General features: G+C 47.1%; 1 protein-coding gene and 1 long non-coding RNA gene across 2 annotated transcripts in view; one reads left to right on the forward strand and one right to left on the reverse strand.

Annotated features, from left to right (window-relative positions):
• The window catches only part of LOC147015644 (uncharacterized), an 89,968-nt gene extending 73,860 nt beyond the window's left edge, over positions 1–16,108 (reverse strand). The window contains exons 1-2 of the long non-coding RNA XR_015049773.1: positions 15,759–16,108; positions 14,966–15,085 (exon numbers count right to left, since the gene is read on the reverse strand). This is a non-coding gene — a long non-coding RNA (uncharacterized LOC147015644). The remainder of the gene's footprint in view (positions 1–14,965; positions 15,086–15,758) is intronic.
• A 2-nt stretch (positions 16,109–16,110) lies between these two features.
• LOC147015645 (alpha-2A adrenergic receptor-like) overlaps positions 16,111–16,532 on the forward strand; it is a 2,331-nt gene continuing 1,909 nt past the window's right edge. Inside the window, 2 exon segments of the mRNA XM_085847994.1 lie at positions 16,111–16,290; positions 16,293–16,532. The exon segment at positions 16,293–16,532 is cut by the window's right edge and continues 1,909 nt beyond it. Coding sequence (XP_085704120.1) covers positions 16,252–16,290; positions 16,293–16,532 — 279 coding nt within the window. The 5' untranslated portion in view covers positions 16,111–16,251.

The following is a 16,532-nucleotide window of genomic DNA, read 5'->3' on the forward strand; positions in this document are numbered from 1 at the left end:
TCAGTGTTTTGTGCCTTTATTTTATTTTCCGGAAGCATGAGAAGGAAAGGCAGCATGAGGGGAGAGGAAGGGAAGGCAGCGTGAGGGGAGGGAAAGAAAGGCGGCATGAGGTGAGGGGAGGGAAGGAAAGGCGGCATGAGGGGAGGGGAAGGAAAGGCGGCGTGAGGGGAGGGAAGGAAAGGCGGCATGAGGGGAGGGAAGGAAAGGCGGCATGAGGGGAGGGAAGGAAAGGCGGCGTGAGTGGAGGGAAGGAAAGGCGGCATGAGTGGAGGGAAGGAAAGGCGGCATGAGGGGAGAGGAAGGGAAGGCGGCATGAGGGGAGAGGAAGGGAAGGCAGCATGAGGGGAGAGGAAGGGAAGGCAGCATGAGGGGAGAGGAAGGGAAGGCACATGAGGCGAGGGGAAGGAAAGGCAGCGTGAGTGGAGGGGAAGGGAAAGCTGTGTGAGGGGTTAACCTCAAAACATAGTTCCCTTACCTAAAGTAAGAACCTTAACCTTGAACCATCACTTCCACTGGAAGGAAGTTAGCCGGGGGCAGAGCTGAGTGATGATAGGGTAGCAGCCTCCCCCGTCCCAAGCGGCAGTCCCTCCTCCCCCACGGTGGTGAAGGAAGAGATGCAGGGAGTGGATGTGATGACTCTCTCCAGCAAAAAAAGCTGTTTGGCTGTCATTGACCAAATAGTTGAAGGGGTGGGGGGGGGGGGAAGAAGTCATAAGTCGGGCTACTTGTTTTTGGATTGCTGGCACCACAACTGGAAGAGCCCCCACCAACTTTGTTGTACGGTACGTTCCTGCTGCCCAATTGAGGATCACACCTGTGTAATAACATTTAAGCCATGATCTTGCAGGGTTGGAATCCATCCATCCATCCATTAGGACCATACTCTGTGCAGAGCGTTGGTGCTGCCGAAGCAGTCTCCTTGGCTATTGGGAACAATCCTGGACGGGTCGCCACTCCGACACAGTATACCAGCATGCTGGCACTCATTTTGCCGACCTCGGAAGGATGACAGGCAGAGTCAACCCCACCTGGTGTTAATTCAACAGCTGAGCGGGATTTGAACTCAGGACCCTAGGATCCCAAGCCAATACCTTAACCATTAAGCCAACACCAGGCATAGGGTTGGAATGATTGATTGATATTAGGTTTATGGGTGAGTGTGTGAGGGAAGGTTCGCTTGATCCATGTTACTAACCTGTACCAGAGAGACAGGGATCATGGAAATTTGGAATTGATAAATTTGGATGGCTCCACAGGTAACGTTGGGTATTGTGGCATCCACTGGGGAACGCAGTATTTAGACTGGGGTTGTACAAACGTTAAAATGTTTTGGTAAGGTTTTGTCTGTTGTAGTAGGTTTTTGTGTGTACCTTCTGACATTTTCTACATTCCGCAGGAGTTAGGAGCGAGATACCAAGGTTTTGCAAATATTAAAATTGTTGTGTTTAAGGGGTGTAGAACGTTAAGGAGAATAGGTAAGTTAGCTATGGCTCACTTCCCACAGCCACCCCTCCACTCATTTATTTAATTGGCTAATGAAGAGTGGGTCAGTAAGTGGTAAGGCTGGAATAGTAACACCTGCATTGAACCTTACAGGATCTACTGTTCTGGGGAAGGGGGCTGTGTTATGTCTGTGGGGTAGATGGAGGACTTTCATTTGAGAGAATGGATTGTGTGGAGTTGCTTGGTCTGTGGACATGTAGGAGACATTTTGATGTAAATTGAGTAGGGAATCGATGAGCTTAAGTGATATATATATATATATATATATATATATATATATATGTATATATATATATATATATATATATAATGGTTTTGGGGGTAGATGGCATGATTTAATAAGGAAGTCTAGCATTGTGCAGAGTTGCTTGGTCTGTGGATGGGTGGAAGCATCTCGATGGAACTAAGTTAAGGAATCTGTGTGCTTAAATGTTACGTGTCACCACACGAGGGGTGGTGAGGTGTTAATTAGCCTCGGGAGTAAAAAATAAGGTCCCCAGTACGTGATTGCCCTCTGTGATTTTCCCTGTTTTTTATATTTCACGCCAAGCAGTAAAGCTGGGAAACACATCCCCGAAACAACAACAAACAGTAAGCCCCACCTTCCCGGGTTTGGTGGGCGAGTATGCCATGTCCCAGAGGTGGAGGATATAGAGGCAGAAGAAGAGCGATCGAAGAGGCATGAGGGGATTGTGGAAGGCTCCTGTCTGGTTTGGCAGAACACACACACGAGGTCGATGTGAGGACCGCACGAGGCAGGTGGCACCTTTAGAAGAGGAAGGCTGGGACATTTGGAACCTTCGTGTGGAAAGCTGCTCGAGAAGCACCATTTTGCCTGCGTGTGCACGTGTTGGTGGAAGTGCCTCCATTCCGTACCAGTGTACTTAAAATGGGGGGGGGTTCTTTTTATTTTGGTCACCCCTTTGTCTGCATTTGTGTCCGTGTGCGAGGCCTCAACCGTAGGAGTTATTTATTATTGGTATTATTCCCTTTCACATAATTGTCTTTATAAATATTTGTGTATTTGCATTAAATGTGTTTATTTGAAGAAATTGCATTCGTCCATTTGTAGTTGGGTTCATGGATTAAACCCCCTTGTATTGTCCTGGTGCAGTGCTCCTGTGCCGTAATCCTCTGCCCGTCTGCTAATGCCCTCCACCATGCCCGTCGAGCACGTGTTGAAATCCCTGTCAATCAACGCGTCCACCTCCTAATAATAAGGAAACCCTCGGCCATCCTGGGAGGTTGTCGGAGTTAACCACCTGGCTCTGACAAATTTGGGTCGGGGGGTTAACTTGGATCGACCACCCCTGTGACTATATATTGTTGCGAATCTGGAAGCCATGAGCACACAGACATTCAGGTTCCTATAGCTTAGTTATTTCGATAAGTATGTGTTTCTAGTTAGAATCCATCCCCTAGTCTAATGGGTGAATAAATGTAAATGCGCTGTGAAGTTATTTTAATAGTCAGGTTTTCTTTTGTTTAACAACATCAATGATAACAACAACATCAACGATAACAACAACCTCAACGATAACAACTCCAAGAAATGGGATGCGACAGCCCCCACCCAATGATGAGCGAACTGAATTCCATTCCCTAATATGGACATGAATCGGCTCTTTTGGGGACTCCAAGAAATGGGTTGCGACAGCCCCCACCGACGGAAAATGAGTCACGCCGGAAGCGAGCCGCGCCCGAGAGGGATAAGAAGGGAAGAGAGAGACAGAAATTGGTTCTTCTTGGTTCTTGTTCGTGGGTCTTGTTCGCTCTGTTCTGGTTCGGTTAATTTGCTCTTCTTGGTTGGTGGTTGTTCGGAAGGTGGTTGGTGGTTCTTCGGGGGAATCGACGCAGCGGATTGGGAAGGATTGGCGCCTCGTCTCACCAGCGCGTGTTCCGGAGCGCGAGGGGATCCGCCGGAGCTCGGGAAGCTGATTGCGGCTCGCGGTGGTTGGATTCAGCTCGCCCTCGCTGGTGCCCAGTCTAAACGGCTCGAAGACCACATGAGGTGGATAGGTCTGAGGCAGAATCTGGTCTTCAGCTCGTCCTTTCCATCCGAGCTGGAGACTTTAATAAAGACTATTTTTGGTCCGATTCTTTGGGTGTGTGCGTATGTGTGTTTGTGGCGCCAGCATAGTAATTAGTGAATTGTTAAGTGCCTTGCTGTATATATGTGCTTATTAATATTTGGTTTAGCTCTGCCCTTATGTGCTCCCCTCATCCCCCCGTTGTAAATAAATACCCTGATTGTTCAATGTTTCAGCTCGTTCGTGTCTATTCCTTCATTGACTGAGCTTGCTGCATGTTGGAAAGTTAGCCAGGCCGCTACCGTTGTAACAGGGTATTCAGGACCGAGAGAACTCGGTGATCAAACCGCTCGGATCGCGCACGGAACGGGTACGCTAAGCAGCTTTTTCCATATGGGTGCCGTCGAGGGTGAATTTCTCTGGTAGGTTGGGCCACGTGGGTATTTAGTTAAATTGAAATTGGCAATCCACCCTACCCCACGTGGTCTGTCTATTGGCGAGTTCGGTCCAAAAAGGGACCCAGAGTTTTCCGAACAAGTACGATCTAAATTCCGGGCGATCGGTCGAGCCGACTCTGCAGCTCCATCTCGCGGTCGTGCTCGCGGCCGACGCCGGGCCCTGCAACAATATATATATATATATATATATATATATATATATATATATATATATATATACATACATACATACATACATACATACATACATACATACATACATACATACATACATACATACATACATACATACATATATAAAGACCCACCCACATGTCTCACCTGTAAATGGAGGGAATAGCCAATCAACTCTCACCTAATCAACTAAACCCAGGTGGCTAGGATTGTATAAACAATTGACCCCTCCCACACTCCTCTAGCCAAATACGCTGCATAAAGCAACCCAAGAAGACCTACACAAGGTAAGCACTATGCTGTTTCAAACCATTCTCAGAGTTCCTCAACAACTATAAAGACGTTCACACATAGTACACACATGAGAATCCCAATGCTATACACCCCCTCAGCGACCGGACCATTGGCGAATCATCAGCGATAGCGTAGACAGCAATGCATACCAATGAGGCCCCCAAGCATGTACCACGTGTAAACGTCAAAAGCAATCAATATATAAATAAAGAAAGACCCAACGACATCTCTCACCTGTGAATGGAGGGAATAGCCAATCAGCTCTCACCTAATCAACTAAATCAACTTAAGTTGAGACATATACACACACGAGAGTACTGCTCTCACATATGGGGAGGTTCCAGCTCCACACACTTACTGGACAGAATTTAATACAAAGTTATCCGACTTGTCAACTCTACCTACCAATGTGACCTCTAAACTCGACCCGCTCAAATTACACGGCATAGTAGGCTCTTTCTCTTTTCTACAGATATTACTTAGGTTTCTGTTTGCAAGAACTTGCTACTTGTGTACCTCCACCATTAGCGAGACCAAGGAATACTCAATAAGCCACTTCATTACATGATTATTGTGTGGACATTGGCAGCTCAAGTGTGGGCTGTTACGGTGTGTTTTCTTCCCTTCCACTGCCAAACTCTGGAACTCTTTACCTTCTCACGTCTTCCCAAACACTTATGACCTTCCCCTTTTCAAAAAGCAGATTTTTTTTACTTCCTCAAAAACTCTTAGATTACTCTATTGTCTTGTTCCTTACTTTTCTATCAATGCAGTTCTTTTATTTAAGGCCTGGCATCGTTGAGGACTATTTCGTCAGTGACTGGAGCCTTCAACATATAAAGAATAATAATAATAATAATAATAATAATTAACAAATAACATCATTCAACATGAGTAGTCACGCCGATGGTGAAAATTTTGCGTCAATTGGACAAGCGGTTGTGGAGAAAACAGAGAAAATTATCACCACGGACGTATGTACGGACGGACGGACAACCCAAAAACATAATACCTCCGACAACTTCGTCAGTGGAGGCATAAAATTTTTAAGTGGCTGTGACTGTTATTTAATTGCACTTTTGATGTTGTGATCAAGCCCATCTCACTGTATATATTGTTACGAATTTGGGAATTCGATTGCACACAACATTGAGGTTCGTTTCGTCAGTTATGTCGATAAGTGCTTGTTCCCTAGATAGCTCACCTTCCATTGTTTAATTGGCAGAAATCGATTAAGTGCGCTGCAAGATTCAATTTAATAGTTAGGGAGCGACCATAACACGATGGAGACGCCCCTCCCCCTCTTCTGCGAAGAGGAAGAAGAGCCCTCCCGTCCCGTGATTCATGACGTCAACAACTCCCTCCCACCCGTGGTTGAGCGGGGGGATGGAGCACGAGGGCATGAGTCACGCCAGGAGCGGGGGAGGGGGCTGATAAGAATAAAGAAGAGATCCTCTGCTTTGTTCGGGCGGGCTGTGCAGTAGACCTTCGGGTTCTGCTTGGCTTGGGTTAGGGAAGAGGCTTTTTGAAGGCTTTCAGCTTTGGCTTGGCTTTCAGTGGAGCTTTGGCTTCTGCTTTGGCTTGGCTTGGGTTAGGGAGGAGGCTTTTTGAAGGCTTTTTGTGAAGGCTTTCTGCTTTGGTTGTTCAGCAGGCCTTCGGGTCCTGCTTGGTTCGAGTGGGTTGGTGGCTCAGGGAGCTTTGGCCTCGGCTTGGCTCCGGTGGAGACTTTTTGGAGAGCTGCTTTGTTTGGAAGAGAGTTGAGCCGGTTGCTCGGCTTGAGCTGCTGGTGGTGGTTCTTCTTCTTCTTGGTTCGTGGAGCTCTTTGTTCTCCGTTTTGGTTCCTGGCGTGGTGCGACTCATCGGCCTCATCTTGCAGGTGGTTCCTCGGGGAAGCGGCGCATCGACGGGAAGGATCGGCGCCTCGTCTCACCAGCACGTGTTGAGAAGCGCGGGAGGATTCGCTGGAGCTCGGGAAGGATCGCGACTCGCGGCGATTGGATCCAGCTCGCTCTTGCTGGAGCCCGGGTCCAAACAACTTGAAGACCACACGGGGTGAAGAGGTTCGAGATAGGTTCTGGGTTTCAGGTCATCTGTCCCTCTGAGCTGGAGTCCGTTATTAAAGGCATCAGCCACCATTTCTTGGGGGTGTGTGTGTGTGTGTGTGTGTGTGTGTGTGTGTGTGTGTGTGTGTGTGTGTGTGTGTGTGTGTGTGTGTGTGTGTGTGTGTGTGTGTGCGTGCGTATGTGTGGCCGTGGGCCCGTCTAATAAGTAGGAAACTGTTAAGTGCTTTGTGTGCTGTAAATGTTTGCATTGCATTTCGTATAGTCAGTATAGTTCTGCTCTTACGTGCTTCCCTAGTTCCCCATTATTATTAATAAATACCCCAATTGTTAAATGTTTTCAGCTCGTCGCGTCGATTCTTTCATTGACTGAGCATTTTGTGTGTTGGGAGTTAGAAAGCCGTTGGTTTGCCGTAATAGGGGAACATTCGGACCGACGGTTCTCGGTGATTAAGCCGCTCAGAATCGCACACGGGACAGGCTCGCCTCAGCGGCTTGTTCTGTACGAGTTCCGTCGAGGGTGGAATACCCCGGTAGTTGGATCACGTGGGTATTTAGGTAAATTGAAGATTGGCAATCGACCCTACCCCACGTGGTCTGCCCATTGGCGTATTTCGGTTCTTGTACAAGCACCCGTCGACTCGGACTTATCCGGGCGGCGATCTATATTCCGGGCGATCGGTCGGGCCGACTCGACTTGCGGCTCCGTCAGAGCGGTTGTTTCGCGGCCGACCCCGGCACCGTAACAATATTTATCAATACTCAGCCACGTTAGGTGGGTTGATCACAGTTGCAAGGTGAGGGAGATCCTCGGGTGACCGGGGGGAGTGGGGGGCGGGGGGGGGCGTTGTGAGAGTATTTTTTGCCTGACAGGTGCAGTCACACGCAAAGCATTATACACAAGGCAGTTCATGAATTTATTTCATTCATTATTAACGTGTATTGTGGATGTTGCCTAGTGAGAGAGTGCATTCTTTGCACCTACAATTTAAGATCTGCGGTCAATTCCTGACATATCTCTTTTTTGCATGGTCGTGAGGGACTATAAAAGGTCCTTTAAGTCACACAGGATGCTGCAGATGGAGGTAATGCACTTCATTTTGAGCAACTGTCTGGGTTCCATTCCCGACCCGACTATAAACTGCTGGATTGCTGTTTCGCCGGTTTCATTTCTTGACATCATCTCGGATGGACTGGGTGTCCCAAGCTGACTACTTGCATGGTGGGCATCAAAGATCCTTTTGTGCAATCTTGCGCGAAGAATCGGAGAATTATCAACGGCACGCTGATAACAAATCCCTGATCAAGTCGTTTTCAATCGAACGTCAGGTGAGCAGCCAGCTCGTGAAGACTTCACCCATCCCCTCCCCTCGCACCAAAACACACCCATAAGGTGGGAACAGTTGGACCATTAAAGAGATAGAAGAAGAACTCGTTGTCATAATTAATTAATCACGCGTTTTATCTGCTGTCCGATTGGGTGGATCAGGCCAAGATAGAAATTGTACGAGTACATCTGTACGTACTCCAATTTAATGATGTGTTCACCTGGTATGATTTAGAGTACTTTGGATTGTTGGGGCATTGCATACATTATGAGGCAAATGTTTGACATCTCGCAGAGCCTGCCTGGCCCCTACTCTGGCCCCTTCCCCCAAGCACCCTGATCCAACCAACCAACCAACCATCCACCCACCCCGTTTATGTGTTATGTAAAATTATAGACCATCCCTTTCAAACCACCATTGCTTTTGAGACCTTTCAAAGCTCCAATAGAATAAAGAAAAATCTGTTCTGACAAGTAGTGAAAACAATGTTTTTTGCCTGACCTGTTGCTTGACCTCGACGATGTTGCCGAACCGCCTGAGGCCGACTCAGACAACGATGACGACACGGCTGAGGGTGATGACGCCATCAACATTGTAACCCTCGGCGAACTCCTTGATGAGGAACCAGAGCACCCCAGTCTACCAGTCCACATGAGGTGTGCGGCTCACACCTTCAATCTGGTGGCCACGCTGGACTTGGGCAAGGGCCTCCTCAAGCAGACGGGCCCCGCTGTCGCTGCCTTCAACACCCTCAACAAGAAGGCCCATGGCAAGGCTCAGGCACTTTTCAATGCCCAGGGGAGGAGCCCTCAGGTGGGCGATGCCATCGAGGAGGCACTGGGCAGGAGGCTGGTGGTCCCTGGCAAGACAAGGTGGAATGCCTTGTATGACTCGATCGTCATCCTCAACAACATCCTGGCCACCAAGAAGGCTGAGCTGAACAGGTTCCTGAACCGCATGGAGAAACTCTCGGCCTTCAACGACCAGGAGATAACATTCCTGAAGGAGTTGGCCAAGTCATGTCCCATGTGGCTATCGCCCTTGACACCATCCAGGGGGAGAAGAACACCTACCTTGGAACCCTCCTTCCCACAGTGGCCATCACCCTCACGAAGCCCAGGAACATGAGGAACAGCTTTGCCGTCTGCAAGCCACTGGTCGACGTCCTGGTAGCAGCCATCGCCACCCGGTTCAACCACTACCTGAACGACCGGGACTGCCAGCTGGCAGCTGCCTTCCATCCAAAGTTCCAGCTCCACTGGCTGCACAGGTTCGACAGAAACCTAACGGTCTCTGTCAAGCCTGCCATGGAGGACAAGGTCGAGAGAGAGCACTGAGGGTCGTGACGGACCGGAACGGCGACAACACCACCAGCTCCGACGACAGCAGCATGCATGACAACCTCTTCGCTGGGTGGACGGCCGCTGGCTCACGTACCAGTGTCAAGCAGAAGGCTAAGAAACTTGTCGACACCTGGCAGGACATTGATGGGAAGGAGGGCATGGTCGACTCTGACTTCATGGGGGAGGAGATCCTCACCAACCTTTTCCTGAAGTACAATACCCCAATTCCGTCCTCTGCCGCAGTGGAATGGCTATTCTCTCTCGGCAAGGACATCCTGAGGCCCAAGAGGTCAAGAATGTCAGCTGGGCCTAACTTTGAGAAGTTGGTCTTCCTCAAGGGCAACCAGCACATAGTGTCATAGACTCTAAAAAGACGCATAATGCTTATTTTATTCTTGGGTTTAGCATAAATAAGCCTTTTCTATGGGTTTTGAAGCTTTTTCCTTGTTTTTTTGAATACTTGTTAAAAAGTAGTTATCGTTATCTGATTATCGTAATCGGACTTAAAAATTGGGGTTATCGGATTATCGTTATCGAAGTTAACTTTTTGGTTATCGGTGCCCAACACTGGAAAACATAAATGCTCGCTTTACCTCCACCACTGAAGGTCGACGGAGGTTACTGTACCTTTTCACCTGTTTGTTACTTGCTTCTTGCGAAATAGAGGATTCGTTGTTTATTGGTTCGCCTGGTCTGTTGTTGTGGTTCCAGGAGGGAGGTATTAAGTGTTTCGTCTTGGTGTCCGTTTGATTCCATGATGAGGCAGAATTTCTCGTGCTCCCAATTGACTAATACAGGGTGTCCATAAAGTCTCTTTACAATTAAAAACAATTACTACAAAAGCAAATGAATAGATAAACCTGTGGAAATTATTACAAAATGAGGAGTAGATATTGAAGTTGTTTTTTTTTGCCTCATTTAATACGCTTCTATATGGGTACCATTAGTTGCACGAAGCGCATCAAGACGGTAATCGATTTCCTGCCATGTTCGCTGTAGCATAGCCTCATCAATGGTGGCAATGGCGTCAGTGATCCTTTGCTTCAGGTCGTTGATGTCCCGTATCTTTGTTCGATACACGATATCTTTAACATCACCCCATAGAAAGAAGTCCAGGGGAGTGATATCTTGGGAACGAGGTGGCCAGGGAATTGGGCCATCCCTTCCAATCCACCGTTCTAGAAATGTTTGATTTAGGAACTCACGAACATGCCTTCCCCAATGTGGTGGTGCACCATCTTGCTGGAAAATGATGGTTGGTTGAAGGTCATCCAGCTGTGGTGCCACATATTCAGTCACAAGGTCAAGGTAAACATCCCATTAAAATTGCCTTTGTAGTAAAAATTTTAAATTGTAAAGACACTTTATGGACACACCCTGTATTACGAGTTGGCTGAACTGGGAACTGATCGCCGCACTCTCGTCCTGTCTTGTCTGTCTGTCGATCGCAATTTTACTCCGATCTTCACGAATTTTAATCACCCTGATTGAATCACGTGAATATGTCTATGAATCCCACGATTTGAACGTGCGATGAACCATGAGTACGTCTATTAATTATGTATTCTTGGACGATTACGACGTCAGTTAAATATTTCGGCGATTAATTACGGACTATTGGAATGTACCTTTCACCATTTTAGACTTTTTGAACCTTTAATACCTTTTAAGACCCCCTTCGTTAGACTCTTGAAGACTTTTACACACTTTAGACCCCTTGACACTTTCCCTTTTAGACCTTTAGATCCATTAGACCGTCTTTAGATAGTTTTATTAGATCCCTTCAGACTCATTAAACCCTTTCAACCCCTCAGACCGACAACTGTTGTTGTTGTTGTTGTTGTTTTTCTTGTACACAATGTCGAGGCTCGTGTGAGAGCTGACACACAGAACATATAACAAAGGGAGAAGGAGACAAGAGTGGTGGGAGAGGGAAGGAAAAAAAACAGTGTGGAACAGAGACATGACATCTGTGGAAGGGAGAGGGATAGGGTGGGGTACACAGGGTAAATAGGATGGACACGACAGGGACTTTCAGGTCCTTATATGACAGGGACTTTCACGAAGGACATCAGGGAAATTGAAGGAGGTGGGTTTGGGGTGGATTAACAGGGGTAGAAAAGATTGGTTTTGGATGTGGGAAGAAAGAGGTGGTGGTGAACAGCTGTTTTGAAGACCTGGAGGGAAGAGTGGGATTGAAGAGAGTGTGGGAGTTTGTTCCAAAGGCAGGAAAAAAGAGGAATGAAAGAGTGAAGGTGAACAGTGATTCTTGATTTTGGTAGTTTTACCAGAAAGGGGTTGCTCGTAGACCTTGAGCATCCTGCGGAAATGTGGGGGGAGGGGGGGGGACATATCTCAGACAGAGCAAGGGGGGAAGGCTGGAGAGGAGACGGTGGAAGAAAAAAGACCACCCACCTGCCTGCGGTGAGAGAGTGAGAGACCCAAAGACTCGGCATCATTGCGGGAGATACCAATGATTCCAAATGCTTTGGTTTCCACAGCGTGAAGCTGAGAAAGGTGAGAGGCGGGAGCACCAGCCCAAAGGAGAGAGAGAGAGCAGTACTCTATCAGGCTGCGGACGAAAGCTTTGTGTGTCGTCAGGAGCTCGGGTCTGCCGAGAACGGACTTTGCACGACGGAGGATTTCCAGTCGGCGACTGGCTTTAGAGGCGAGGATAGAAATGTGGCTTTCCCAGGAAAGATTATGGCAGATAGTGAGACCCAGAATCTTGAAAGAAAAGTCTTCTTCCAGAGGATTGTTGAGAAAGGGGGGGGGTCCAAACGGTCCTTTCGGAGAGACATAGTGAGAGTGTGAGATTTGTCCGGATTGAAAGACATGTTCCACGTGTTGGACCAGTTTGTGATTTTCCCAGATCTGCAGTGAGCGAAGAAGCTGCTGCTTGCCGGTCTGAGGGATGACAGATGATACGGCAGAGGGTGGAGTCATCAGCAAAGAGATAAAGAGGATTTTATAGAGAGTCGGAGAGATCGTTGATGAAAACCAGAAAAAGAACAGGGCCCAGAACGCTACCTTGAGGAACTCCTGCCTGGACAGGAAGAGGGGATGAAATAACTCCATTTAGGGCCACACGTTGACTGGGACAGGAGAGGAAGTCTGCGAGCCATAAGTGGAGATGGCCTTGAATACCATGGGAAGAGAGTTTGGTGAGCAGGGCAGGGTGCCAGACCATGTCAAAAGCACACGATATCTTGGAATATGGCTCTGATTTCATGTCCGGCATTGAGGACCTCCATCCATTGATGGGAGAGCAGAAGCAGCATATCCAAGGTAGAGTGACCTGGTCTGAAACCAAATTGATGATCGGAAATCAAGCCATCGGAGAAGAGGAAGGATTTAATGTCTGAAGCGATGATGGATTCCATAACCTTGTTGATGATTGGGAGAAGGCTGATTGGTCTGTTGTTGCAGGGATCTGTTTTTGCATCTTTTTTTATGCAGAGCAGTGATGTTTGCTGATTTCCAAGCAGATGGCAGATGACTTTGAGCAAATGAGAGGTTGAATAGAACAGAGAGAGGGTGAGCAAGAGAAGAGGAGCAGGTTTTTAGGACACGTGGGCTGATGCCGTCTGGACCGGTTGCAGAATCTGAGTCGAGGTTTGACAGCAAACTCTCCAACTCGTCAGGAGAAAAGGACACAGAGTCCAGGGACAGTTGGGTGCGACTGGTTAAGGTGGGTACAGAAATTGATTGTGGGTACAGAAAGACAGCCTTCAGACCTTTCAGACCCTTTTAGACCTATAAGATCATTCGACCCATCAGACTTTTGAATACCTTCTCACCTTTTAGACCTTTTGACCCATTATCCACTCTTTTGACAATTGGAAAATAACTTTCGATCTTTCGACCCCTTTAATACCCCAAAAGAGTCCGATATAGACCCTTTGGACCCCTTAAAGTTTAGACCTTCACACCCTTCCACCCCTAAGACCATTTAGACCTGCAGACCCATTCAACTCATTCAGACACACACCATGCAAACATCTGTAAACTCTTCTTGTAATACACAGACTATACTTTTTCAGCAAGTAATGCGCAATCTCCACCCTGGGTACTCTGCTCGGTTCAACAGAATATTGGTCACTGAATTGGTTCACCAATCAAAATGTAGAAGCAAATTGTTGATTTGGACTTCGCAAGTATTGTGCTGTGCATGACATGTTTCTAGTTACTTGCGAAAATCGATGATTTTTCAAGTGTCTTGGCTGGTCTTGTGCATTATGCTGTTCGGCTGTTTATTTGTTTGTCAATCACCCACAGGCCACAATTTTCAACAGATCTTCACGAAACTTCACCACATGGTTGAGTTCGTCATAAGCGAGAAGCTTATTGTTTTTTGAGGTAAAAAAAAGTGTCAACATGGGCCAAAGGTCAACAACTTTGACCAATTTCTAAAATCCTCAATTCTCATCCGATTGACGAGAAATTTGAACAGGATTTGCATATCAAGTCACTGAATTCAGCCACCAATTAATTTTTAGGTCAACATCAGCCGAATTTCTAAAATTGTCAATTTTCATCCGATTGACTTGAAATTTGAAGAGGATTTTCATATTTCGTCATTGTATTCAACCACCAATTATTTTAAAGGTCAAATTTGTTTCATGGGTTTCGCAAGTGTCATGCTTTGCATGACATCTTTCTTGTTTGTGAGCAGGATATCTCAAAACGTTATGGACAGATTCGGACAGAACTTTGTGGACGGGTTGGGTGTGTGACAAGGCCAAACTGATTAGGTTTTGGTGAAGATCCGGATCCAAGAATAATTTTTATTTATAAAGTGATTCTTCACCACTGAGAGATAGGGCCAAAAACAATATTATAGCATGATGTTTCAAAAAGTTATGGGCGGGTTATGACAAAACGTGGTGGATGAGTTGGGTAGGTGACAAGACCAAGCGGATTAAATTTTGGTTCAAGTACAGATGCAGATCCGGACTATCGGTGGGATACAAAATGTACACTGTTCAGCCTGGCAGAGGTATGTGTTCTACTGAGTCCTGTTCTAGTTACGAATTGAAATAATCTTCAAATAGAAGATTACCTTTATCAGGGATTTTGTGAGTCCAAAACTAAAAATTTTATGAAGAAGTACCTCTTCAGCTATAACTACATGTGGACGTGCCGCTATTGCTACATTTCTTGGTGACCAATAGGCATGACTTTTACCTCTCTCCTTATGCAGCTCATTGGCCAATGATCCAACCAGGTATTTAAGAGCTGATAAAGGTGTAGAATAAAGTGTTGACCCAGCTGTTAACACCGAGCAGGCACACCATGTCGTGAGCCTCGGGGGCATGATGATCATTGTTTGTACCAACTGAACACATGTTGGTGTGAATGAACATCATGTTACAAACGGATATATATAGATATATATATATATATATATATATATATATATATATATATATATATATATATATACATCACTCGAACCACTGACTGACTGATATAAAAGATCGGTGCCATCGGGGTGGACATAGAAAGCTGAAATTTTGTGTACCAATGGACATCAAAGCCAATACACCAGAAAAAAAATCACTGAACCATCAGAAAGCATCTGTAAATGAAAATATACACCACCATTTGAAAGCTTTTATCCCTGAGCAGGGGTCAGCTTTTTGTGGGCTCCAAGCATGGTACCCTTTCTTGTGGCAATGCTTCTACGGCCAGATGCCCTTCCTGACGCCAACCCTTTAGTTGCCTTCGACACGCAGGGATAATTACCAGTATGCTGGTGCTCTTTTCACCTACCTTCGGAAGGATGACAGGCTGAGTCAACCCCCTGATGTTAATTCAGTGGAAAGCAGGGCTTGAACTCAGCACCCCAAGGATTCCAATCCACTGCCTTAACCACTGAGCCACACCAGGCTCCTGTAAATGAAAATAAATAAATGAATAATCAAATGCAGTTGAGCGACCCGAGGCAATGGGGAAACACGGTTCGCATGCTTCCAGAATGTGCAAGCACACCCCACTTGTGTGTGTACACACACATATAGCTATATATATATCATATCATATCATATCATATCATATCATATCATATCCACACATACACACACCTGTGAGAAGAACACACAGATTTTATCCAGATAGATTTCGTACGATTTACAATCATTAAACTCCACGTCTGATGGATATGGGCCGGTCATTGTATTATCATGCCATCTTGGCTTGAGCGCGCAGTCACAAGAAAGGAACAGGTGTCTCTCTCTCTCTCTCTCTCTCTCTCTCTCTCTCTCTCTCTCTCTCTCTCTCTCTCTCTCTCTCTCTCTCTCTCTCTCTCTCTCTCTCTCTCTCTCTCTCTCTCTCTCTCTCTCTCTCTCTCTCTCTCTCTCTCTCTCTCTCTCTCTCTCTCTCTCTCTCTCTCTCTCTCTCTCTCTCTCTCTCTCTCTCTCTCTCTCTCTCTCTCTCTCTCTCTCTCTCTGTCTCTGTCTCTGTCTCTGTCTCTGTCTCTGTCTCTGTCTCTGTCTCTGTCTCTCTCTCTCCTGCAGCAACATTAAAGAGGTCTCGATTGTCATCCCAACGATGAGCTCTATCTTACCTTGACCCTTTGTCAGGGTGATGTGTCACGAAATTTCACATCGGTGCAAAATACGCGGCTACCGAAGACCCTCCAGTCATTCCACATCATCCTGTACAGGTTGAAGGAGGAATTCCGCCTTTTCGACGCCAGAGGTGCTCGCAGCTCGCTGACCGGCAACTCGGGACATCCGCGCATTGTTCGTGGCACGTTTCCATTCCCGGCACCTGGTGCACCTTTGCCCACTCGCTGTTTACAAACTAAGGGTACTTGGGAAGGGGTGGGGGGTTATCGTTTTCAATATTTGACTGCCCTACGATTACAGCCCGATTCAGAGAGAGAGGGAAAGGCGAAGGGGCGTGTCGTGCATCTTGGGGTGGGTACAGGGGGAATGGCAAACTGGGAGTACACGCAGATTGTTTAGCTTTCAGAGAGGAACACGGGCGCAGTGCGTACCGTGGATCTACCATGAGCTGAGACTTCCCCCAGACGATGCAAACTTACTATTCATCGTATGTGCAGCCGGTTCTGTGACATCTCCGGCGATAGATCGCACGGTACCGAACCATGCTCGATCTGGGCACAAATGGCACTGCACCGGGGAATACCTGCAACGGCTGTACCGTGGAGCTGTCGCCCACCTCGTGGGAATACTCAGTCGGCGGTGCGCTCGGACTATCCGCACTGGTCACTTTGCTAATCTTCACCACCGTGTTTGGAAACAGTTTGGTCATCGTGGCTGTCTTCACACGGCCCTCGCTTAAGGCCCCGCAGAACCTATTCCTCGTGTCTTTG

The sequence above is a fragment of the Eptatretus burgeri genome, chromosome 12 (assembly GCF_056783735.1).
Source record: "Eptatretus burgeri isolate ZD-2024b chromosome 12, Ebu_testis_v1, whole genome shotgun sequence".
Classification (NCBI taxonomy): Eukaryota; Metazoa; Chordata; class Myxini; order Myxiniformes; family Myxinidae; genus Eptatretus; species Eptatretus burgeri.